This window comes from Peromyscus maniculatus, chromosome 3 (genome assembly GCF_049852395.1).
Source record: "Peromyscus maniculatus bairdii isolate BWxNUB_F1_BW_parent chromosome 3, HU_Pman_BW_mat_3.1, whole genome shotgun sequence".
Lineage (NCBI taxonomy): Eukaryota > Metazoa > Chordata > Mammalia > Rodentia > Cricetidae > Peromyscus > Peromyscus maniculatus.
In genome coordinates, this window is record NC_134854.1 from 83,458,321 (window position 1) to 83,483,661 (window position 25,341).

Below are 25,341 nucleotides of genomic sequence, written 5' to 3' on the forward strand. Positions count from 1 at the left end.
TATTAAATGAACTAGCTACACTTTAAAGGAAACTATGCAAAAATCTGTTAGTGATTGGTCTCACAAAATCTGAAGATGAGAAAGGAAGCAAAGTGCAGAATTTCCTTTGTGATTAGGCTGAGAAAGCATAATTGTGCAACTGCTCCATCCTCACCAACAGTAAAATTATAATCATAATTCCCATATCTCTTTTAAATTCTTTCCTTCTGTGCCAAGTGGTCATCCCTGAAAACAAATATATACAAGTAACACTAAACAGACTGAGCAAGTTGTATTAACAAATTTAACCATGTATGTGTGTGTATATGTGTAAAATAATAACAATTAGTGAAAAAGAGACCATGATTTCAAGAGGGAACAAAGTCAATTTATGAAAAAGATTGAAAGAAAATGTGAGAAATAGTGTAATTGTATTTTAATTAAAAACTAAAACAAATCTTTCCTTATGGGTCTAGACATGACTCTGCTGTGGGATGTCTTTCTGCATACTGTGAATACGTGTTGCTTTGATTGGTTGATAAATAATAAAGCTGCATTGGCCAATGGCAGGGCAAAATAAGGTTAGGCTGGACATTGGCACTGAAGATGAGAGCAAGAAGGGTGGAGTCAGAAGAGATGCCAGCACACTGCCAAAGCAGCAACAAGATGTCCTCGGCCACGGGGCAACATACAGATTAATAGAAATGGATTGAGTTAAGTTAGAAGAACTAGCTAGCGAGAAGCCTGATCCATAGTCTACAGAGTTTATAATTAATATAAGCCTCTGAGTGATTATTTATAAGCAGCTGCTGGATTGTCGGCACTGACAAACTTCCCTCTACATGACTCAGTTGTTAACAGGGCTTTTTACACTGGGAGAAGCGCTGGAATGGGGGTCTGGAATACGATGCAATGTACTGTAGGTGTCTACCCACTTAACTTTGGGAGAACCGGGCAGGTTACCACTCCTGTTTAGATTACACCTATTGTTGTTTCTCTGGTAGAATACAGAAAGAAGCAGTTTGTGTGACTGCAGTCAAAAAATACTGTGGGTTAAATCTGAGACGCAGAGGAAGAAATGTCCAAATCACATGTGCTTCTATCTCATTCAACCTCATCCAGCCAATCTTTGCCCAGATAGTTCTAGGGCAGCTCTAGAACTGCCCTAGGTAGGTAGGGTAGGGTACCTAGGGGGTAGGGTGTGCCATAACAGAACAAAGTCACGGAGATTGGAGAGCTAAGGAAGAGTTTTAAACATCTTCTCAGTGCTTCCTGTACCCACTCCCTACCTCGAACCATGGCTCTGAGTTGCTCACACAGGTTAAATGAACTTCTGGGTGGTGTTTTTTTGGATTCTGTCTTTCTTACCCTGTGGTACCTTCATGGACATTTTTAGAGGACGTGACCAGCAGCCTATGCAAATTGCTCATCTTTTCAAGCAGCTGAATTCTTAGGGGATATATTTGTATCAGATTTCTATGTGCTATCATTATAAAAATTACTACCTAGTGGTTTATAATTATTCTATAATGATTTCTTTTTGACACCATTTTCATTTTTGTTTTCTGTCATTATGATTCTCTTCATATTTCTTTTCTACCTAGGAAATATTGTGGAGTTGACATTTTTTTGTTTAAGTTTGCAGTGAAAAATTATCCATTTACAATGAAAGTAGATGTTAAAAAACTGACCTTATAAACATTTCTTTGAACGGACATTTTGTTAAGTGTTAAAATGCCAAACATCAGCTAAAAAAAAACCTTTGTGAAAATTTTTATTTATATACAGTATTAAAATAATTCAGATATTTTTAAAATAGATAACCTGTAATAAGACCTTTGCAATCACATCCATGTTTCCTTTCTTTTTATACAAATAGCATTTTTTTTTCATACTGCTTGTTTTATGTCCTAAATAATTACCACGCCCTTTTAATGGATTAAACAAACTTATTTTTTGTGTGGCTACTTGTTGCCAGTTCTCATGCATTCTGAGTACATAGTCTGACAGTGAGTCACACAGGTAGGTCGATTTTTCAGACTAAGTAACACAGTAAACATAGACCGGTAAGTTTTTTTTTGCCATAATACACATACTCACAGGAAAGCGTGAATGTGAAGGCCTTGTCTTAGAATTACAGCAGAAGCATGTGTAACATCAAAGGGTAGGTCGTGTTGTTCATTCTCTGGTCTACATAGCATCCTACATGTTCAATGACTTCTCTATTTAACTTAGTATTCCCATGTCCCCTTTCTCTACACCTTTTTCCTCGCCCTGTGTTTCTCACCCTTCTTTCTCTTTTGTCTGTATTGTGTTTTGCATGTTCTCTCATTCTTTTTCTCTCATTTTCTCATCGTTTCTCCTTCCCTTTCTTTACCTCCTGCATTGTCAAGTAGCAGTGGCACCACCTCCCCGGCTCACAACCGCTCATAGTAGCTAATTCTATCCATCAGTCACTAAACGTTCTCCGTGTGCTGGATGTTGAATGCTACTTTTAGCACATGAGTAATTATACTTGGTAGTGCTTAGGATTCAATGGTGAGTTCAATTCAATTTGTGTGTCGTTTGATTAAAATTATATTCTGACAGCTTTGAAATTAAACTAAAAGTAACAGACTGCTGAATTTAGATTGATGGTGATAGAGTAGAAGGCTCTAGGGTTGTGTACGTCACATTTAGTCAAGTATCCCGCCGCTTTCTTTGTCCGTTCTCACTAGGTTGATTTAAAAATGGAGCAAAGCTACAAGGCTGCAAGAGAATTTAAAAACAAATAACATTATTTTTTAATTGCCTATAACTTTAGTCTATACAATTATTAACTCCTTAAAATACTTTGTTTGCATCCCCTTGTGGAGAACACAAATTATAGTATTTCATGATAAAATTAAGAGCTGCTATTACATACAATAGAAGTACCAGAAAAATGTGCTTTTGTGAAAACTTTTAGATAATATCAGAAAAATCTAAAGATGTCCCTTGGTAGGCAGGCATTATCATCATTGTAATATTTGGTGATTAATATTCAGAATAAAATCATTATCATGATATTCTTCATTAAATTTTATACAACAAATTAATAACATTAGACTGAAATGGGTTATTGTCTCTAATGTTAAGTGTCTGCCACAAGGTTTTGTTTTATTGGGTCTTTTAAAAAAGACTAAAAACATGGGGTTGGTGAGGTTGCTTATCAGGTAGAGGCACTTAACACCAAGCCTACTGACTGAGTTTGATTCCTAGAATCCATGTTAGAAAAGGAAAATGACCACTGATGATTGTTTTCTGAGTTCAACATACATATTGAGGTATGCATGCCTAACACTCTGACTCCCCCTAACATACAATAAAAATAAATAAATAAGTAAATAAAGTGATAACATTTAAAATGGAAAATTTTCCATTCGAGTTGTAAAAGTGAAACTAGTTTCTCTTTCTAGAGTGCTAAGCAAATGGTATGCATAAGGTCATGGAAATTTTGAATCCGGGGAAGCATGATCTTTAATTATATGAAGAAGACCAAAAGAGTACTGTTTAGGCTTGAGTGAGATAGTTCTTTTAAGATGCCTGGAAAGCTCATTAGTTTCTTTGAAGAGAAAGAAGTATTTATGGATATCCAAGAAAGTGACATACGGTATACATAATCTGACACTAGATCCCAAAGGATGTCCTGAATAGTGCTGAAGCCCTGCCTAGAATTTATATGGAGCCAGTCAAACACATTCTCATTTCATTTAGGGCAGATGAGATTTGTTGTCCTGTGAAGCACACAGTCAGCAAAATGATCTGGGGGTTGGGGGGGGGTGCTCAGAAGCATATTCCAGCAACCTCAGAGAAAAGCGTAAGAGAGCAGCAGCGGTAGAGAGAAAGCAGAAAATGTGGACATTATTTAAGTGGAATTGCTGGAGCGCGTGAGAGATTGATAGAAGATGAAGGGAGTTAAGCATCTAGGGAGACTCGGAAGGTCTTCATGTGGAACAGTTTGGGCATCTTTCACTGTTAGAGAGCCTCAAAGGAGGGAGACTTTTAGGAGATGAATACACCGAGATCGTGGATGCACAGGGATATTGAAGTAGACATGCCTGTTCTGCAGCTTGGTAGAAAGGATAAACGTTAGTATAAAAAGTTGGAAGGTGTTCTGGTTTGCTTTCTGTTGCTGTGATAAACACCATTACCAAAACAAAACAAATAACAACTTGGGGGAAAGGGGATTTATTTGGCTTACACTTCCAGGTCGCAATGCATCACTGAGAGAAATCAAGTTAGTAGCTAACGCAGGTAAATGAAGCAGAAAACATTCGGGAATGTTGATTACTGGATTGCTCCCAGGATTACTTTTTGTTGCCTTTTTTATATAGTCCAATCCCACATGCCTTGCCATGGTACCATCCCTAGTGGTCTGGGTCCCCCTACATCAATTAAAATCAAGAAAATGTCCTATAGATAAGTCCAAAGGCCAGTTTGATGGAGCCATTTCTTAAACTGTGGTTCCTGCTTCACAGATGCCCTCTGATATGTTATGTTGTTAAGCAATGCTGAATAGCAGGTTAGGTATATTAAAAGAGTTTTGACTTGAATACTTTCAACTTACAATGAGTTTATTGGTATATAACTTTCATAATAGAGAATTAGCTGCATAAAAATAGAGCAATGCCACAATAAATAGTAAACAAAATAAACATTTTATTGTATTTTTATTTTCACAAAGAAATATTGAGCCCATTATTTTTCTACATAGTTAAATGTATTACCATTACTGGTAGATAAATTATCAAGATATTTGACTCTCACTAAATTTTTATAATTAGTTACCTAATTTTGAATATCTCTGTTTAACATTTATGTTTAAAAAAGTAATAAATGATGCTCACAATCAGCAAGTAATTCCTCTACTGGTAATATGCAGTCTTCTTAGATTATCTACTGTATTAGGGTTGATCTTCATATAATTAATACATATATGGACATACTCAGTTTTTTATATTACTTTTTCTTATGCATGTGCTCTAGGAAAAAATGAAGAATAGTTCATGACCTAACTTTAGAACCTCTTGGGTTTTCCAGGACAGTTGGATATGTGTGTATAGTTTGTCTACTGAGGTGTTTGTTCATGACCCCCACTGTTGATTGTCAAGTCAAAGGTTGTGCTGACTCAGTGAGTCTTCAGTGATTTTGTCTCCCTTATGCACATGTTTTCAAAATGCTGTCATCAGCACATCTCTGTCAATGAATGTAGTATTTTGTGCTCCTTCACAATTTATTATAAGAATTTTTATATACCTTGGCATTGAATCAACAACGCACTATCAAATGCTCACTATGCTTTAAGAGAATCTTCTTCAAAACAATACTTTTAGTGATGAAGTTGGCACAGTGTTACATTCTGATCTTCTTCAATAAAAGTATCAAACAAAAAGAAAGCTTGAGGACTTTGCCATCTGTTCAGACTGTCAGTGCAGGAAGGTCTCTGTAGTGATTCATAGTTTTATATATTTTCAAGGTTGAATTACAGAATTATGAACTGTTGTGTTGTCTGAATTGTCCTAGCTCTCCTGGGTGTTCCCAGTGACTGCATTCATATTTGGTTCTTCCAGATTCATTCATTGTCTAGTTCCATTTCAAAGGGAACAAATGCCCTTCTGTGCCCCTTGAATTCAGAGCTAAATGTAAAATAGAAGATCAGAGAAAGTAAACTAAAACATCATACATATACATTCCATGCATAGACTAGAGCTTAGCTATCTTAGCTTCTAGCACCTTCTTTTCCCACCATAACTGATGACCCTCTAGAGTTGCTGACACAAAGGGAGATTGCGGACCTCTCGAAGGGCAGGGCACTGTACTCATAGTGCCTAGAATATTGAGATTCGTCTTGCAGAAAGCTCATGCCAACAGGAAGAAAATCACATTTCTTTATCCCAAGTCAACTACAAGTTTATAGATGAAAATAAATGGAGGTTAGGTAAATATTCATGAACATTTCTCACAGATGCTATCTCATGTTGATAAAGGGCTAGGGAACTGGATAGCATTTCTGACAAATAGAAATGCATGTTCAGACCAAGATGCTAAAAGTATGGCAACATTTAGAACTTAGAGTTTCCAGAAATTCTTCTGGGACCTATTGCCTAAAGCCACATTTACCATTCTTCCCTAATTTCCACCATCAGTTTCATTACTTCATTAATTTCTCACAGTGTAAGATTTAACAAAGAGTGAAGCTGAACTATATGAGCTGTAAATAAAGTAAATCTTAATTTCTACATGAAGATCAATACGTCTTATTTGCATCAGTAATTAATTCTTCAGGGACAACTGTGATTCATGCCTATTCTCTAATATCTTCACCTTTGTCCCACTAACTGCCCCACTCTCTTTATTATATCTCAAGGCATTTATACAGCCTGTTATTACTGGAACAACCACTGAGCCCATTTTCTTTTTCTAATCTGTTCCTCCTTAAATTTATGTACCATGCAAATGCTAGCCATTTTACAGGGATTCTCACTTTAGCAACATTAAGGCCAAAATGGAAAACACATGTGAGCTGTCAAATTCACCACTTGTTTACCAATGCCACTCAAACCTCACCAACCCTCACTCATTTCCTGGTTCTTTCTTTATTCAAAACAGTACTGAAGGCTGAAAGTGTGCCCAGATTTTTTAAGACAGTTTGGAGACTCTCTGGCTCTAAAAACGCATGACTCTTCCTGTAAGGGGTTAGCACACTAAGGCAAAAGTCAGGCTAATTATAGACAAAAAGACTAAGAGAAAAATGTTAGCGATGGGATGGATGTTAAAAAGAAAAAGTCAAGAAGCAGAAGTACCTATAGACTGGACTCTGTCTTTAAAGAAGTGTTTTCCTGAGACTGTGGAGTTCCTCAGTTTGTAATGGTGCTGATCAATCTAGCAGCTGAAGCATTAATATGAACAATTCCAGTGTTTTTGTGGAAGACTGGTGTGTAAGAGAAAGCATGTAAGGCAATGAAGAGGATACCAAGAGGCTTAATTGTGCAACAGAGGTATAAAATGAACTACAAGAGACAATTTTAAAAATATTTCAAATACATTTTATATAGCATAATGTTTTCCAAGGTAACATGATTTTAAGTCATAAAATTATTCATAGAATTGTATTTTTTTGTACAGGCTCTTCAAAATGCAGAGGATATTGTAACTTGACATTCTACTTTTAATTAGCCACTTCTCAAGGACTGGGTTGTCATATGTGACAAGTATCATTCATTGGAATCTCAAATTGTTCAATTTTTAACCAGCAAAATATTTATTTGTTTGCTTATTTGTTTATCTAATTTTGCTTTTTATTTTAATTATTTGTAGCTGGAGAATTTCTCTCCAGCTCCTGTCAAGTCCTGCCAGTCCCGGAGCTCACTTATAAAATAAACACACAGACTCTTACATTATTTAAACCGTTTGGCCTAATGGCTCAGGCTTCTAGCTATCTAGTTCTTACATCTTAAATTAATCCATTTCTATAAATCTATACCTTGCCACGTGGCTCATGGCCTTCCAGCATCTTCACATGCTGCTTGTCATGGTGGCGGCTGGCAGTGTCTTCCTCTGCCTTCCTGTTCTCTCAATTCTCCTCTCTGTTAGTCCTGCCTATACTTCATGCCTGGTCACTGGCCAATCCGTGTTTTATTTATTGACCATTCAGAGTAACACATTTGACATACAGTTAGTCCTGCCTATACTTCATGCCTGGTCACTGGCCAATCCGTGTTTTATTTATTGACCATTCAGAGTAACACATTTGACATACAGACCATTCCACAGCACTTCCCCTTTTCTTTTTCTTTCTTTCTTTTTTTTTTTTTTTTTTTTGGAAGGTTTTAACTTTTACACATCTCCAAAGCCAGCTTGGTATATTTGGGAATTTGGGTGTAGCTTCTCTTACTATTTCCTGCTGGAGGGGGGCACTGTATCTTATGGGGACACAAAGAAAATTTTAGGATTATGGAGTAGTCCGTGAGGGTGTATCGTCTGAGCCAGTTGCCTTGAAATGGTTCTGGATGTTGGATCACCTGGGCCTTGGTGTCATCAGAGACCTTTAAGGGGGTCGTGGCTGGTCAAACCTGATGTATCTTAATCTGGAACAAATCCATAGCCTCTGGCTTTCTGTGGAAACAAAAGCAGAGCCTCCTTTCCAAAGCAACATATCCTTACATCCAAATTTTGAAGTCAAGGTACCTTTAAAATATACATTTTGGCATAACTCAACAGCTTTTGCAATCAAATGTTTTTCTTCAGTTACGAATATCAAAGAGAACATAATCCTGATTCTCTGTGTGGTAGCCATCTATATGTGGCTTATTTTTTATATTACCTTGAACCTACTGCTTTAAACTGCAGCATTTTAATACTGAAATGGCGCTGTGGCTGCTGGCTCCACCCACTCCAGCTTCCCAACATGGTTTTCTGCCAGCTCTGGGAGCCATCAACTCTCAGAAATAGTGGGTCTATGCTTCTATCAAAGCAGCATGTAGCCCAGAAACCTCTTTTTTTATTTGTTTTATACTAGCAAAGGTTAAATCCACCATGCAGCTTAACGTGCCACTTGCAGAGGGAGGCCTCATTTCAGCCATACTGTAGGTTGAGCACACATGCCAGGAATCCGCCATAGTAGATAGTAGCTCAAACACGCAGGCTGCCGCTAACTTGAAAGAGATAATTAGGAACTGTTTTTAGCTCCATTTTAGAATCTTTTTACACAGGATTTAGGTGGAAACTCTTGCCAACACATTGGGCACCATTTGTAGCTGAAGAATTTCTCTCCAGCTCCTGTCAGGTCCCACCAGTCCTGGAGCACACTTATAAAATAAACACAGACTCTTACATTAATTATTTCTTTAATTTTTGAGATTATAATATAGTTATATCATTTCCCCTTCCCTTTCCTCTCTCCAAACCTTCCCATGTAGCTCATCTTGCTGTTTTGTAAATTAATGTTGTCTATTTTTATTATTATTGTTACATATGTGTGTGTATGCATGTGTGTGGTGTGTGCATCACTAAACATAAATGCAACCTGCTCATTCTGTAGGATGTTGCTTGTAAGTGTATAATTTCAGAACAACTCTTTGGTGCTAGGTAACAAGTTGTTAGGCTATTTTAACAGAAGACTGAGAGCATTCTTGTGTGATATCATCTTGGGGAGACATGAACAAAATTCTACTGACTCCAGACAGGTATCCAATGACAGATACTATCAAAGTTCAATTTGGCTACCCAATGTGTTTTATTGGGCTATTTATAGAAATATAGGTGAGAGGCTAATTACAGTACTAGAAATGACTTAAAAAGAATTGCATCACCAAAGCCAACCCCGATGGGTAATAGCTCAGAAAAGGTGGAACTCTTTAATACACTGCCCCAATTCGGGCAGCTAAGCAAATTAGAGAATGTCCCTTCCAGATGGCTCAGTTGATCTAAGCTTCTTCCAGGCTTTTTGGCTGTTCTTGTTTCCTTCCAGCAACTTGTCTGAGAGTATTTTTTAACACTACTTACAGCTTATATTTGCTTGGGGAGGTAGAAAGCTAGTGAATCTGGTCAGTTTTACATACTTCCTGAAGCTATTGAGTTGTTTACTTCCTGAGCTTAACAAGCTTCTTTTCACTTTGGAATGTTTCACCTCCCCTTAGAACACCATGTTATCTTACCTCCTTTTTAACATCTGGTGTCTTACACAGTTTCCTGGCAAGATGAACAGGATTAACTGGGAGGAAATTTGCTATATAACAAGGATCCAGTTATATTTTTAAGTTGCTAACATGTTTTTTACAGAAAAGCTGGAGTGGAGAGTGTGTGAAGGCAAGAACCAGTTAGAGGACTGCATCAGTCCCCTCGGGGTGGTTGTAACAAGTGCTACAAGTGGATTTAGCACATAGCCTCTCTTCTGCAGACCAGACGTCAAAAGTCAACAAGTGCAGGACTGCATTCTTCCAATTCTCTGGAAAAGGAGAATTCCTGACATTTTAGAGCTGCTTGCAATTTGTGAAGTTATTTGGCTCCACCTGGAAGGAAATATAGACAGAGGAAACTGAGCATTTTCTTAATTGAGGCCCCATCATTGTGACCACTACTTCTGTCTCTGTGGCCTTCTTGACAGTTTTTCTGTGACACTATCAGAATGACTTTCTTCTTTTAGGGATACCACACATATATGTTTAATAGCATATTAATCAAAGGAACCTCCTTTATTGTGGTTGCACCTTCCAAGACTCGAGTGAAAATAAGGCCGTGTGCAAAGGTTCCATGTTGGTAGACATTTTGAGGAATTTCCATTTAATCCAGACCAGAGGCTATGGGAGTAAGACTTGGTATTCTGAACACAACTAATACCTTTCTATGCACCACCCATTGCTCACCTTTAGGGAACAGATGAGGGCATTGGCAGTACAAACGAAACAGATGCCTCAAACTGTGAAACAAATTGTACAGAAGTAATTAACTAATGATTTGGGTGTGTAGGTAGAAAACCAAATGATATGCCTAATATCTTCTAGTCGCAACTCCTCTCCTGCTCTTCCTGATTAATCACTAAGTGCCCACTATTACTATTCTAAACATTAACATCTATGGATTCTGAAATATCTAACTCAAAGCCATCTCTTCCATGTTCTTCTTTGTGTGGACTTTGTTAATTTGTTGTGCCTTCTTGGGAAGAGCATGAACTTATAATATAAATAGATTGATCAGCCTTCCATAAGCACAAGAAACAAAATAAAAGTTGAATATCTACCACTAGTATTTGCTAGTGCTCACAAATGTGCAAGGGGTTGATGCATATCTAACAACTTTGGATCTACAATAATGATGTTAGAACAGAGTGGAAAGCACCCTTTTGATTAATATCATCACCCTATAAGGCAAAGCCCCATGCTTTTCATTTAGAATATTATATGTTTTCATCTGGGCTGCAAGTATTCCTAATAATTCCAATCTCTAATCATTCTCACTCCAGATTTTACAGATCAAGCTACTGTTGAAGTAAACTGAACTCTTCTTAAAGATAGATAGATATGTTTTCAGCTTGTGTGATCTCGTATAGACAATCTGTTCACAATTTTCAAATGTGCTGTGCAATGTGTTTAGCTGTACCTCTGGGAAAACTCATCAACAACAAAGCATTCTCACTGCAGTGGGCTCCAGGAAGTTTTTTAATTCAGTTATCATAAAATCCAATGAAAATAAATTTTTTAAATACTTGGTACTTTCTGTTTGTCTTCGTAGTTTTGACCCCTTGGTTTTGTTTTATTGTTTGTTTACTTGCTTAATACAAGAAAATTGCAACTCCTATCTCTGCCTCTTTCTGAACCTGTTAAATCCTCACACTACTTTTCTGGAGGAAGCAAACTAAAAACTGAAGGCATTTCAGCTGCAAACATGTGTGAGTTGCAGCCTGGCATCATGAATGGGTGCTCACAGAATGAAACTCTAATTATTGGGTTCATAAATCAGGCCCTTTAAAAGCTGGTGAATCAGTGATGCTCTATCCTATCTTAGCAACTACAGTTTTCTCATTATTTGTAAAACTATATTCAAATCTCAGACTTTAAAATTTGTTATTTATTTATTTATTTATTTATTTATTTATTTATTTATTTATTTATTTATTTATTACACCATAGCACTCTGTCCAGGAAATTAACAATATGGAGAGGGCCAGACTTGGATCCACCCCGACTTAGTATACACTGGATTCTCTCCTTCAGAGCCAGAATATATGTATGAGCAACCCAATCAGTACATCAAACCTGTATCTTCTTGCACTCAGCCACCCACTCCTTTATAGTTGACACCTCAGGATTGATCCAGACAGACACTAAATTGCCAATGGTCCCAGTGTTCTGGTTATTTAGGGTATGGTCAAGAAAGAAAGACTTGGCTTTTGTGTCACCTTCTTTCACCCCCACAGAATCCTCTTCACATAGGCAGAGTTGTGTGAGCAATAGCAGGAAGTTCTCCCAAGTCAATGGGCAGCACAGATCCATGGAGTCATTGCAGGATACAGCTATACCAATATTTATCTGAATTCCAGTGTTCACTGCTGACAGTTGTGAAACGGCTCTTCTTATTCCCTTTTCTTTTGTTCTCTAACAGTTTTGCATTCCAAACAGAAAAGGATAATAAAGGAACTAAGCAGGGCTCTCTTTTCTACACTCATAGAAGCCAAAGTTGTATCATTACTGTCTGCAAAAAACAAACAAAATCAAAATAGAAAAAGAAGAAAAAAAAAAGCTAACAAGGAAAGAGAAAAGATTTTCACATCTCTTTTCCAGGGAATTTAAACAGCCTTGGAAAAAAGGAAATAGAAGACATGGAGGGCCCATTGCTCACAGTTGAAGATCATGGACTATTATATACCTGTAGGCAGTCACACTCAAAGGCATGGCAGTTCACGAGCTTCTAGCTTCCAATGATGCAGCCTGAGCCATAAATGTTGACAATAGTCCTCCCTGATGCATGTCTGCCAGGTCCTGTTCTTCCTGCTCTACACTCATTGTCTTTCCTCCTCACAGACCTCCAGTGTCACTAGATCATCAGGGTCATTGTTGGTCATCTCTAGAGTTCTGGTCATGTGTACTGAAAAACACCATGACTACCATGACTAGCTTTGAACATCAAGGAAGTTGCCCTGTTATGACTGGATTTCACTAAAACATTGTCCTATGTTCTTGGTAGCTCCCAGATAGTTCAAGGAAGTTTGTTTACCTGGCTGCTGTTCTCCTTCTAATTCTCCTAATGTTTGCACTGATGCATGCTCATTAAAGGGGGGCGGTATACAAATAATCAATGTGTGCTGTGCAGTAATGACTTTGCCTTTCTGTGCTCATTTCTAGCTTTGGCATTGTTAAGTAATCCCTGTGATTTTCTCTCTTGGTTTTGTTTTCATATTATGTAAATGATTCTGTATTGACATCAAAATCCAATGCATGATGATGTTCAAATTCCATTCACCCACTTAATTCATAGAATAAATTTGATCCACCACACTGTGTGGATTTTATTATAATGAATAACATTACTTTTCCATTTTAAAAGTCATCTTTTATGTTCTTTTCATGTTAATTATTAGCAGTATTTCATTTCCATCATTACAAGCTCTAGATTCATGTTAGGTTTATAGTATTTTAAAGCAGACTGAGTTCTTTTAAAGGTATTAGAAATCAGTTCTCCTAGTTTAAACCTACTCTTTGCCAAACTTTCTTCTGTAAACCAGGGATAACAACAATGATTTGTTGTTTTTGTTCTTTAACCTCCAGTTACACAACAAAGTATGCAGAGGCTATCGTATGTTGTGCTAAAACTTAGTTTGATGCAATCTTGTTTGTCTATGATAACTTTTTTGACCTCTGAGGGTCTTATTCAAATCATCATGGTCCCTTCCACTAATCTGAAGCATTTTATGTTTGTATTCTTCTCTTCATTTGATAGTTTCAAGTCTGAAATTTAAGTTCTTAGAAATATTTAAAATTTTGTTTTATGTATATTTTATTTATGCCATTTGCAATGCTGCTTCAGTGACATGCAAAGCAATTAGTGCATAAGTAAATGGAAAAATATTCTTCAATGGTGCCATTCCCCAAAAAACAAAGTAAAATTAGACTTGTTTCCATTAAATTTACTTCTTTTGAAATTTATTTTTTGAGACTATCATACATGAAGATTGTATTTGCATTACTTTTGCCCCTCCCCTCCAGCAACTCTTGCTGTGTACTCCTCCATCCCCTCCCAAATTCATGACCTTTTCCACTTCAATTAACTTAATTGCTATTGGTTGATATGGGCATTCAGTTTTCCAAGCACCGTTCTTTGAAGAAGATGGCCTCTTTTCTCCACTCTAAGTTTTTGGCATCTTTGCCAAATATCATATGACTGTAATTACATGTACTCATATTTGGGTCATCTATTTTGTTCCATTGATCTACTTGTCTGTCTTTGTACCAGTACCATGCTGTTTTGATTACTATAGCTTTGAAGTTTAGCTTGAAATTAAATATAGTCATCACTCCAGCATTATTATTTTTAGTTAGGATTCCTTTGGTTATCTGGTGTGTGTGATTGTTTGTGTGTGTGTGTGTGTGTGTGTGTGTATGATTTTATATGAAATTTAGGACTTATTTTTACTACTTCTGTGAAAAATGTTGTGTGGATTTTTATTGATTTGTGTTTGCATTGAATATTTGAATTGTGCCTTGCTGTGGGTTGTCCTGTATGTTGTGAATAAATAAAACTCTGATTGGCCAGTAGCCAGGCAGGAAAGATAGGGTAGCAGGACAAGGAGGAGAATAATTCTGGGAGGTGGAAGGATGAGGCAGAGAGACACAGCCACAGCCATGACAAGCGAGATGTAAGGTACTGGTAAACCACGAGCCACATGGCAACTTATAGACTAATAGATATGGGTTAACTTAAGATATAATAACTGGCCAGGTGGTGGTGGTGCACACCTTTAATCCCAGCACTCGGGAGGCAGAGGCAGGCAGATCTTTGTGAGTTTGAGGCCAGCCTGGTCTACAGAGCGAGATCCAGGAAAGGTGCAAAGCTACACAGAGAAACCCTGTCTTGAAACCCCCCCCCCCAAAAAAAAGATATAATAACTAGATAACAAGAAGCCTGCTGCAGCCATCCAGTTTGTAAACAATATAAGTCTCTGTGTGTTTACTTGGTTGGGTCTGAGCAGCTGCAGGACTGGCAGGTGAGAGAGATTTGTCCTGACCGTGAGCCAGGTAGGACCAGAAAAACTCTAGCTACAGTGCCTTTGTGTTCATTTTTACTATATAAGTTCTACTAAACCATAAGCATAGGAGATCTTTCCATCTTCTAGTGTCTTCCCCAGTCTCTGACTTCAAGGTCTTACAATTTTCATTCTAGGGTTTCCATAGTAACCATATTGCTTAGTTTTGTTCCTCCAGTTTTTCTGTTTCTTTGTTTGATTTGAGAGCGAGAGTGTTTCCAATATCTCTTTCCTAGTGTGTTTGCTATCTGTATGTAAAAAGACTACTACAATTTAAACAATTGTGTTTTTTTTTATTTATCTGTTTTGTGTATGTGAGTCTTTTGCCTTTATGTATTTCTGTGCACCCCATGCATTGCTGGTGCTTGCAGAGGTAAGAAAAGGGTGTTAGAGCCCCAGGCCTTGGAGTTATGAATAATTGTAAACTAGCATGTGAATGCTAAGGATCTAACTTAGGACACGGAGTGTGGGGATGATGCCAACATATGAAATTAGCATTTCTATATGGATAGAATGTGCTCTGGATGCCAAGTCTATTAATGCCTGTTTTATCACTCACACATACACATGCCCCCCCAAATATGTTTATGCCTGGATATGACTCTTAGGATAAATAGAATATTTTTAGAATATTCTGCTGTGATTAACTGACATGGCTATTGAAGGGATTTCATACCTTCTCAAAATTTGGCTTTTACATGTTTGCTTTGCCACATGGCTCTTCTTCAAAATTTGTGTTATAACTCAACATTATCCTTATCCTTCACTTCTGACTCCTGCTATAAAATTCATTACTGATCATATATATGGCAGTAGGTATTCTGTGGAATTGTGATATTTACAGGAAATTCATGAGTAAATCTAAAGCAGTATTAAGTTCCTTCTATAGAAAAGCATAACCTAGTAAAGTCTGAAAGAGACTATAAACAGGTGGACCTCAAGAATAATTTGTTACCACTCTGCAATTACTGGCTGTACAATGACTACAGAAATTATGTATGTGGTGTGGTATGTCTTCTTTCCTATATGACACAGAGATAAAATGATTTCTTTATAGCTTTTCAGAGTTGTAATATCTTTATATATAAGAAAACTAAGGTTGAAGACAGAGGAAGGTTTGAATTTTCACTTCCACTTACTGTCTTGTTTTTTTTTTTTTTTTTTTTTTTTGATTTTCAAGACAGGGTTTCTCTGTGTAGTTTTGGTGACTCTCTTAGATCTCACTCTGTAGACCAGGCTGGCCTTGAACTCACAGAGATTGGCCTGGCTCTGCCTTCTGATTGCTGGGATTAAAGGCATGTGCCACCACTTCCCAGCTGTCTTGTGTGATCTTTAACTCAGTGTTTATTTCATGTACTTAAGTGACAATATTTTTAAATGACTATTGCATACATAAATCGTGTGTATTCCTTGCTCTGGCGCCTGACATCTGTCTTAAACTGAATTATTTGCATCTGCTGTAAGTGGTGATAATTACAGTGGTAAAGATTACAGTAGGAAAGAAAATGTAAATTTGGTTAAACACTCTCCATAAGTTAAAATAAACTGTATTTTTGGCTTATATGCATTTATTTATTATGATGATAGTTATTTTTTAAACTGTCATATTATCTCCAATCTATAATTTAACCACTTCGAGGTTTGAACAGGAAAGAATACTTGTACTCAATAGCAGTAGCCCACAGCACCCCAAATTAGCAAACATTTAGTAACCCAAACATCAGCAAATGTAAACCAGGAGACATCTTTTTCATCTTACCTTGACTCTCTACAAAATCTGCCATGTTTCTATAATTTATGCACATATGTATTATTAATTTTAAATGGGAAAAAAAAGCCAACCTTTGGTATTTCAATTAAGAAATACCAAATTGTTAACTGCTTAGAAAGGAAAAGATAAAGTCAATGATATAATCCCATTTACAGATTTATTTGTAAAAGTTGCCTGTGAGAAATTGAATCAATTTAACCTCCCACTATCCCCCAGGGGCCTAGAGAAATTGGGATTGCTTACCTCTAGGGGATTGGGGAGCCAACAAAAAGCACAGGTGGCCCGAGAACTTTGCTTTGGCTTGTTGCCAGAGGCCCCTCTTCTCTGTGTTACTTTGCTCTGATTGCTTCTTATGCGTAATCTAAGGCCACAGACAAGTTGAAATCAGTGTGCTTGGATTGATGTCAAATTGTGTTTCTGACCTTTCAATTATAGAGTAGAACTTTGAGAAGGAAGCTACTTGGGAATCATTTGTGCAAGGTTCTGTCCTGTCTGCTCTGGCCTCTTCATTTGTCTCAGCCTTTGTCACATTTGGACCTCCTGGCCTGACTTGGCTCTATTGGCTTCATTTTCCACTGTCATATCTCTCCTGACTCTCATTAAACACTTTTTGAACTTGTAGCTATTTAGGCCCATCACTATAGTAATCTTTCTGACTTCAGTTATTTATGAATGCTATTACCCATAAAAAGCTCCATGTCACACTCGTTTCTACTTTAAGTTAGTCTGCAAATAATTCGGCTTTCTGTTCTTAGCTGAGGTGACGGTAGCTTCTCCACCCAACCTACAAACGTGTTCCAGTCTTGCAGAACTGCAAGACATACTTTGACAGTTGTGTTCAAATGCCTGAAACTCTGGGGGGCACTACTCATGCAAAAACACCACAGTCACTCTTAGACTAGAAGAAACGATGGTCCAGTGGGATGGTCATGCCTGGAAAACTAAGCTGCAAATATTTACACTAATTCAAAAAATACCACCATAATTGAGTGTACAGGCACACACACACACACACACACACACACACACACACACACACACTGGTTCATGAATTAGAGATTAATCAAATTTTAATAAGCTGGAAATACTAGCATAGAAGCACATAGCTTACTGTCGTATTTTTCTTTTTCTACTTTGTAGGAAAAAGTGCAGCATCTACAGAAGGCTTTTGCTTCACGTGTAGATAAATCCACGCAGACTGAACTTCTAGGATGTGATGTAAGTAGCTATTTGAGCTTTTTTTATAAGTAGCTTTTTTTTATCATCTTCATTGGTCTTCAGACTTCCACAGTTTATTTACCTCTGCTGTGGTGTCCTGTGTTGACTGAACAGAATCAGACTGTGAGCTAGTCCTCACTTGTTCTCAAAAAATCCCCAAACACCTGGTTGAACTGGAAAGAATAATTCCAGGCCCCAAGTGGCATAAAAAAGTCCTATTAATTTTTTAAACCAACATCTCTTACATGCTTTTCTGAGCTAGTGAATCTTAAGACACACCAGAATATGCATAATAATACTAGGATAATTTGTTTTTAAGGAAATTCTAATTTATTTATTTGCAATTTAATAAAGTTATTAGGTTTGCAGTAACCTAAGGCCAAACATTTTTACATGCAGGCATATAAAAGAAAACCTCCAACTTGGCAAACAATGTTACAATAATGCTTTAGCTCTCGGGCTTCAGTGTAGGCAATGCAAGTAATTTAATTAAAAGTTAGTATTTTTTCTTAATGTAAAATACTTGCTGATAGGATTGTAAAATGTGCTGTAACCCAATAATCCTCCATAAATCCTAAAGCTGGTATAAATAACAATCTTAAACACAGCTCTAAAATTTGTGTTTTGTTGAATTGCTTTCAACTCCCCTCTGCTGAAAAGTAAAGGAATTCTCTTGCTCATTGCCATCTATTGAAAGAATCTGTTCTTACACTTAGACATGTCAATGAGTAAGCTGTCACTACTTTGTTCACAAGAAACTGGATGCATTCAGCTTTGTGAACATTTTTCACTCTAATGATAACATGTTTATATTTATAGTTCATGTTATCAGATAACATGAATGTAGATGGCATTCTTGTGTTGCCATGCAAACTGCAGCAGTATTGTTAATACTGCAATAACTACATGTCTCTTTCACAAATTAATCCAGTTTTGATTTCTAGGACAAATTGTTTTCAAAATTTAACATTAGTTTAAAGGTGCTAAAACCTATGTTTTTTTCCAGGGAATTTTTCTATAGTATTCATTTTAATGTTTTCTTCTGGACGTTTAAATATTCTACAGATACTTATATCATTATAGCAACGTTTCTAGCCTAGTTTTATATGTTATATACATGCTGTTAATCTTTATTTTTGAAAGGAACAAATTTTATAATTTTAGGATAGTTTAAAATAAGTAATCCATTATTTCATTTGAGGGACTTCTCCCCTCCTTGATATAACAATTGTAAATATATATTTGTGTATCAGTTCTTAGGGTGTAGATCCAACATGTATTTTAGACAATCATCTGTGCATTTCTAAGACTGGATGTCAGAGATGTTTCAAAAAGAATTATAAAAACACAATCACCATCAAACTGTTCTGTAATATACATCATAGCACATGTATACTATAGGTTAGCTAGCACTCAATTCTTAGCTGAGTTATCCGAATTCCAGGAAAGTGAAACCATTTTTTTTTTATCATGGGATCTGTGATGTGCCTGGATTGTTAGGAAAAGTAATGCATTCTTAATACAAAGACAAGGAAGACCCATATGCATTTGGGCTTGATTTGGAAGTTAATATTTGAGTACCTGCATTCTAACTGGCTCAGTGAGTCAACATAGGTAAATAATAAAAGACTTTTATGCAACAGTGTCAGGTTTTAGATCCCATTGTGAATGCTGGTGAGAACTGTTGTCTGAGGGGTGAATGCTGCCCCTGGAGAAATAACTAAGCTGTGAACATTTATACTTAGGACCCCAGCTACCTGCAACCTTTTTCGAATTTGCTTCTCTGTGGTTCCTTATATTCTTTTTGCAATATACATCTTAGTACTTGGTTTTAAAATTTATAAATGCAAATTTTATGAAGGAGTCCGGAACATGATAGTTCTCTTAAAGTCCTCATTGTTCTTCATGTGATGAAGGCAAATCAGCCTGTGACCTGAGGTCAAGGAAGAATACTTCTTTGGTTATGACTCCTAAAGCATACCCATACATAAGCAATTGTTATGGTTTGGAAAGCTGTTAACAGAGAACAGTACTCAGTTCATGCTGATATGCTTAGCATTTCCTAGTCATTTAAATATAACACAATCTGCAGAATCAACAAACGAATGACTAAATGCACAGAAACTTACGAAAGTAGCTATATTTAACTGCATGAATGAACTCGAGAGTGCTTTCTATATGAAAACTTGAGGAAAGAAATATTGTAAATCAACTAAAAATAAGGCATTGTTAGAATGATGAATTGCATGATAACTGGGACACATGTGACTCATGCACACTTCTCCAGGAACAGGAAGTATCATCCATCAACTGCAATATTTATTTGTAAATAATTTAATTTACATGTACGTATGAATCACGATCTTTATAACATTTTCTTCATGATATTTCATAAAATTATTTTATGTTAGAATTTTATAAACACACACATATGTGTATAAAATCTCTATTCACAATTTTGCTAGAGCTTCTCAGGAAAGAAAGAAGAATTTAGTTGAAACCTTTTTCATCATCCTTGGTTCTTACACTTTCCTACCTGCTTTTTGAAGCTGACAATATCAGCCACCATTTGCTGTTCATGGACCAATTGTGATCATGTATCAGAGGGGTGAATGTCAAACTACAAAAGACCAAGTCATCATTACCATGCAGGACATGGTTATTGCTATATATGCTACATAAGAAAGTAATCTATATGAATACAGAATGAAATATGTTAATAAAAGTCCACTATAGATGAATTTAAAGGTTTTTAAATAAGTGCACTTATGAAACAATTTTATTAGGAATCTTGAAACCGAATAATTTCTTAAGTGTCACCTGCACTTTTGAAACCAGATAGAAGATGAATGGGTAGAGTCAGGAAGCAACACTGTTCGCTATAAGACCATATCAACCGATTGGATCTTTCTGATTACATCACCTACATTTAAAGGCCTCTGTATAGTACATATTAAACTGTTTGTAAATATTTTGAAGCTTGAGAGCTACTGCAAATAATAATTTGATTAAACTATTTGAGAGTGAATATCTAAATTCAACAAGGAAGGTCTTAAATATTATCAGTGAGAAAATTTAGGATTTAATTAATTTAATATCTTAGAGTAATATTTTACTTCCATGCTATGTTTTATAAAAAGTTATTTTATGTAAATATGATTGACTTCAAGTATAAATTTTTATTTTAAGTAATGCATTGATTTACTTAGATTAATCATATCTGTCTTTTATTGTTAGAATTTTGAGTGAAGAGATCTACTACTTTGTATATGTTTTAAATTTTAGAGAATATGTTTATTATTATTGAATGTTTAAGATTTTGATCACTTTCTAAAATGTGAAATTACCAGATATTTAATCAAATATGAAATTGTTGTGATCAGTGTATATATTATCGATGGTTTTCACTTGACTATTGAAAATTTGTTGAATTATACAATCATTTATATTTCTGATTAAGTCCTGTATAATATATATGCATATATATATACATATACATACATACATATATATATATATATATATATATATTTGACTTAGTATTATCCTGTGTTTTTCAACTATTTTAACTTACTTTCTCAAGGAAATTTGCTTTATATATGAAGTTTCTACTTATAGGCTTAAAAATTAAAAAATATTCATTATACATGAAGATATTTAGAGAATTTCTCAGTACAGTTTTCTGTGTATTTTGAAACTTCTCCTGGATTTAGTAGATTTTGCGCTGGAGCTTCTCATGGCAGTTAGTGTACCAAGAGCCCTTAAATGTATGAGATGAGTTTGTCCTGTCTCTCTCAAGACAGGGATGTGGATGCTTGCCTTTTTCTGCACTGGTTGATTAGCCCCATGAAATGTATGAGATGAATTTGTCCTGTCTCTCAGGACAGGGATGCAGATGCTTGCCTTTTTCTGCACTGGTTGATTAGCTCTGTGTTCTAGAAAAGGAAGGTTTTGTGATATGCTGATATATTATCTCAGTTGAATAGTTGTCAATTCAGCATTCTCATTTGTTTCTAAGAACCTGTACTGTTTTAAATCTTCCTAGCTCTAATACATTGCTTCTGTCATCTTTCATAGTCAGAATGTCCAATTGTGTATGGATATGTCTTGGCACTTGCCAGAAAAAATAATGTCTTTCTTCAAGTGCTCCATTTCTTAATACTCACTCAACTCAGGTATTTCTCTTTATACATAGAAATTAAACCACAAATGTAAAGAGCTATAGAGTTTTGTTTGCTTTAGGACAATTATTTTTCATATTATATTAAATGCCTGATTAAAACTTCAGTGAAAAATGCTTAGTAAACATGCTACTTTCTATGCAATTCAGATGCTTGGCTTGTCCAATGTGGTTTTATAACACAGCTTTAAAAATCTGTTGAACTAATATTCAACAAATATCACGATTTACCTGGAACCTTTAACTGAAAAGCCCCAGATAGTCTCCTATGGAGTGGGCAATTGCTTAATCTGCATAGTTTAAGGCAAACAAACTAAGAAATGATAAAAGGTTCTAAGTGCATTGTGCACAGGGAAGGGGAACATAGGAAGGAGTTACAGATTATGTGAGAGGCTAGAGTGGAGATGGCATCAGAAGAGTAACACAGGGATACTGAAACAGAGAGGGTGAGCTGTGTGCCTTGAAAGTCAAGAGAAAAGCATCTTTGATAGAAATCATATTATAATTTCCTGCCTGAAGACGTTTTGAGTGTCCAGGTAAGTGAGATAATTGTTCTCTCTTTGTCACAGTCCTGGATATGAATAGTCAGATTAGCATAGAAACCACCTAGGATAAAAAGGGGACCTCTGTGCTATGAGGCCTCGGAGTAGATTGAGTGTATCAGGAAACTTACACTAGAGAATCAAAGCCTATCCCAGGAAACAGAGGATCCAGGCATCTTTTGTCTTGTCATCTGGAGCAGAGACTCTGGCCTACTGTGTCCCATCCAGTTGAAGGAGCAGCAGACTTAGGCCTTCTTTTCATTCCACCTGAAGGAACCATGACTTAGTAACCCTCTGTCATTTCCACTTGGCATAAGAAGTGAGAGTAAAGCTAAACTCATCCAGAGTTCCTGATAATCACATGTGTCTCTTCTCCTCACCTCCCCGCTCTCCTTCCCTCTCCATTCTCTCTGGAAGAACTGATAATAAGCACATTTATCCCTTAGTATCTCTGAGAGATTGCTCCAGGAGCTACATTAGAACCACTGTCATGTACTCAAGTTCTTATAAGAAGAGTCCAGTAGTCGCACATCCTGCTGTATGTGAGGCATCATCTCCAGGTCACATGCAATATCTTATGCAATATAAATAATATATAAATACTTGCTTCATTATTTGAAGGTTGATACTTCTCAGTCGCTTGCTTCATACTCTTGGATTTGAGGGTCTTCAAGCTTATCTAACTTTTGCCATTGAGAAAACTGAAATGGATTATTTTAGGGGTCAAAGATACTGAAATTTGTAGATTGAAAGTATTTAAAAATAAAGATATAAAGTTATTATACAATGTAGTCATAGTGAGTTAAGGAAAAAAGTTTCATAAATGTATTTATACAGAACTGGCATGGAAGGAGGAATTTTTAGACTATTCCATTAGAAACTTTCTTAAAAGCAAGCCACATATATCATTAACCTTATGCACCATAAAGTAAGAATGCAAGGAAATTATACTCTTTAGTGATGCTGAGTTAAGATGGTAATTACAATTGTAAATTTATGAGGCTGAATTAGTATATAGAAAATTTATACCAAAGGAGTGTAATTTGCAGTTCAGAATACTTAAAGAGTCAGTTCTATAAATATCAGAATTATTTCAGATTTATCATTATTTTATGAATTTTATGTTTATAAATGGATGAAATTTGAATTAATCCATCAAATTGATGTTATAGTCCAATATAGAATTATTTTCTAGAAGAAAAGCAGTATAAAAGATTTAGCATTTTCTTCAGTTTAAAGATAGAACCTGGAACTGGATGAGCTATTCATTTTCTATGCTCAGGGAAGGACTAATTCATGAGAGGCTCCAAATCTCATGTTTTCCAAATCTTTAATTTTGGGAATTAGCCTACAAAAATGCAACTAAGAACTTTTTCCCGCCGTTTTGAGAGAGAGTCTTACTAGCCTAAGCTGTCCTGGAACTTAGTATGTAGTTTATGATGGCCTAGAACTCACAACATTCCTCCTTCTGCCTCAGTGGCCTGAGCTTCCATACCAGGCCTAAAAGATTACTTCTTAGTTACAAGGGGTTTACAAGTATTCACTGAGTCTGAAAGGTGTAATTCTTCTTTTGTGAAAGCATCGATAATATTACTCATGATGATGATTTATGAAATGAGAAACTAAATGATTCCATGTAAATTAGAAAGTATGCAAATATCAGTGGATGTGAGGGTGTATATTAATTTTTGCATCTTTGAAAGTTTTTGCTGCCACCATGCTATTTGACTAAACACACAATCACATCTCTATATCACATATATAAACCATACAGTCTTAAATTTTGCCATTTTAAATATAATAATTACTGTTTTGCAACAATAGTAGAATATAATTTTCTTTATAGTTTAACTAACTGAATATCACTTAATCACATGAGCATTTTAATGTACCTTTAAAACATATCCTGTTAATGAATAACCTTGCCACATGCACACCCTCTGACAAAGAATGTTTTGAGAATGCAATAAAGCAGTGTGAACCAACTACAAAATCTACCAAGACATATATTTCCATATATACCAAACTACATGCTCCTAAAATATTCTCTAGTCAGCATTTATGATCAAGGATAATGATGGAAATAGCACAAATACTCATTGATAGAAACCAGTCCATTACCAAATAGACGGCTGTCCAGGCAAGAAAGAAGATGAAATATCAATATTGTCATATAGAGACATCTTTAGACTATTAATAAATGAATGCAACTTATGATTCTATCATGTAGTACCTTGTTTTATGCTATTTAATTTATATTCCCTACCCTAAAAAAAGGAAATAATAGAATGCTTATGTGAGAAAGTAAGCAATGTAGTACTATAGACTAGTGTAAGTGAGATCAAGGAAATGTCCTTTGAGTGGACCCGGAAATATGCTTTGCATAAAAAACAGGAAAGGAAGAGATAAAAATTATGTGACATACACGAGTTTAATGGATCATCAAACAGTACCATATACACCTTGAAAAGTGAATTTTTAAATACATTTTTCTACACATTTCTCTGGTTATGTATCTTCAGCAAGCTTTCTTTTGAGGACCAAGAGAATTAATCACTATACACTTCATTCACAGTAGTACTACTCTGTCCACTGAAGCTATAGCTTCTGAGTGCTAATTTGAAAGCATTCAAACCTTGCAGCCTCATTTACAGAATGCAACAATCAGTCTTAATGTCCAAGAAATGAGCAATATTCTGTGAAACAATGGACATATGTCTCTTTAAAATGCTACTAGTATATAATATGTGCATACTACACACACACACACACACACACACACACACACACACACACACACACACATACTGCATGTCTCAGTAAACTTTGCAAGGGTAAAATCAGAATTTCTTAAACCTAATGATTGCTCAGATTTTTCATTTTCTGATAATGG

General features: G+C 36.0%; 1 protein-coding gene across 3 annotated transcripts in view; it reads left to right on the forward strand.

Moving 5' to 3' along the window:
* Positions 1-25,341, forward strand: part of Ccser1 (coiled-coil serine rich protein 1) — a 1,158,948-nt gene that overhangs the window by 580,006 nt on the left and 553,601 nt on the right. For all 3 annotated transcript variants that reach the window (XM_076566874.1, XM_076566875.1, XM_076566876.1), the window contains exon 9: positions 17,649-17,726. In XM_076566874.1, coding sequence (XP_076422989.1) covers positions 17,649-17,726 — 78 coding nt within the window. The remainder of the gene's footprint in view (positions 1-17,648; positions 17,727-25,341) is intronic.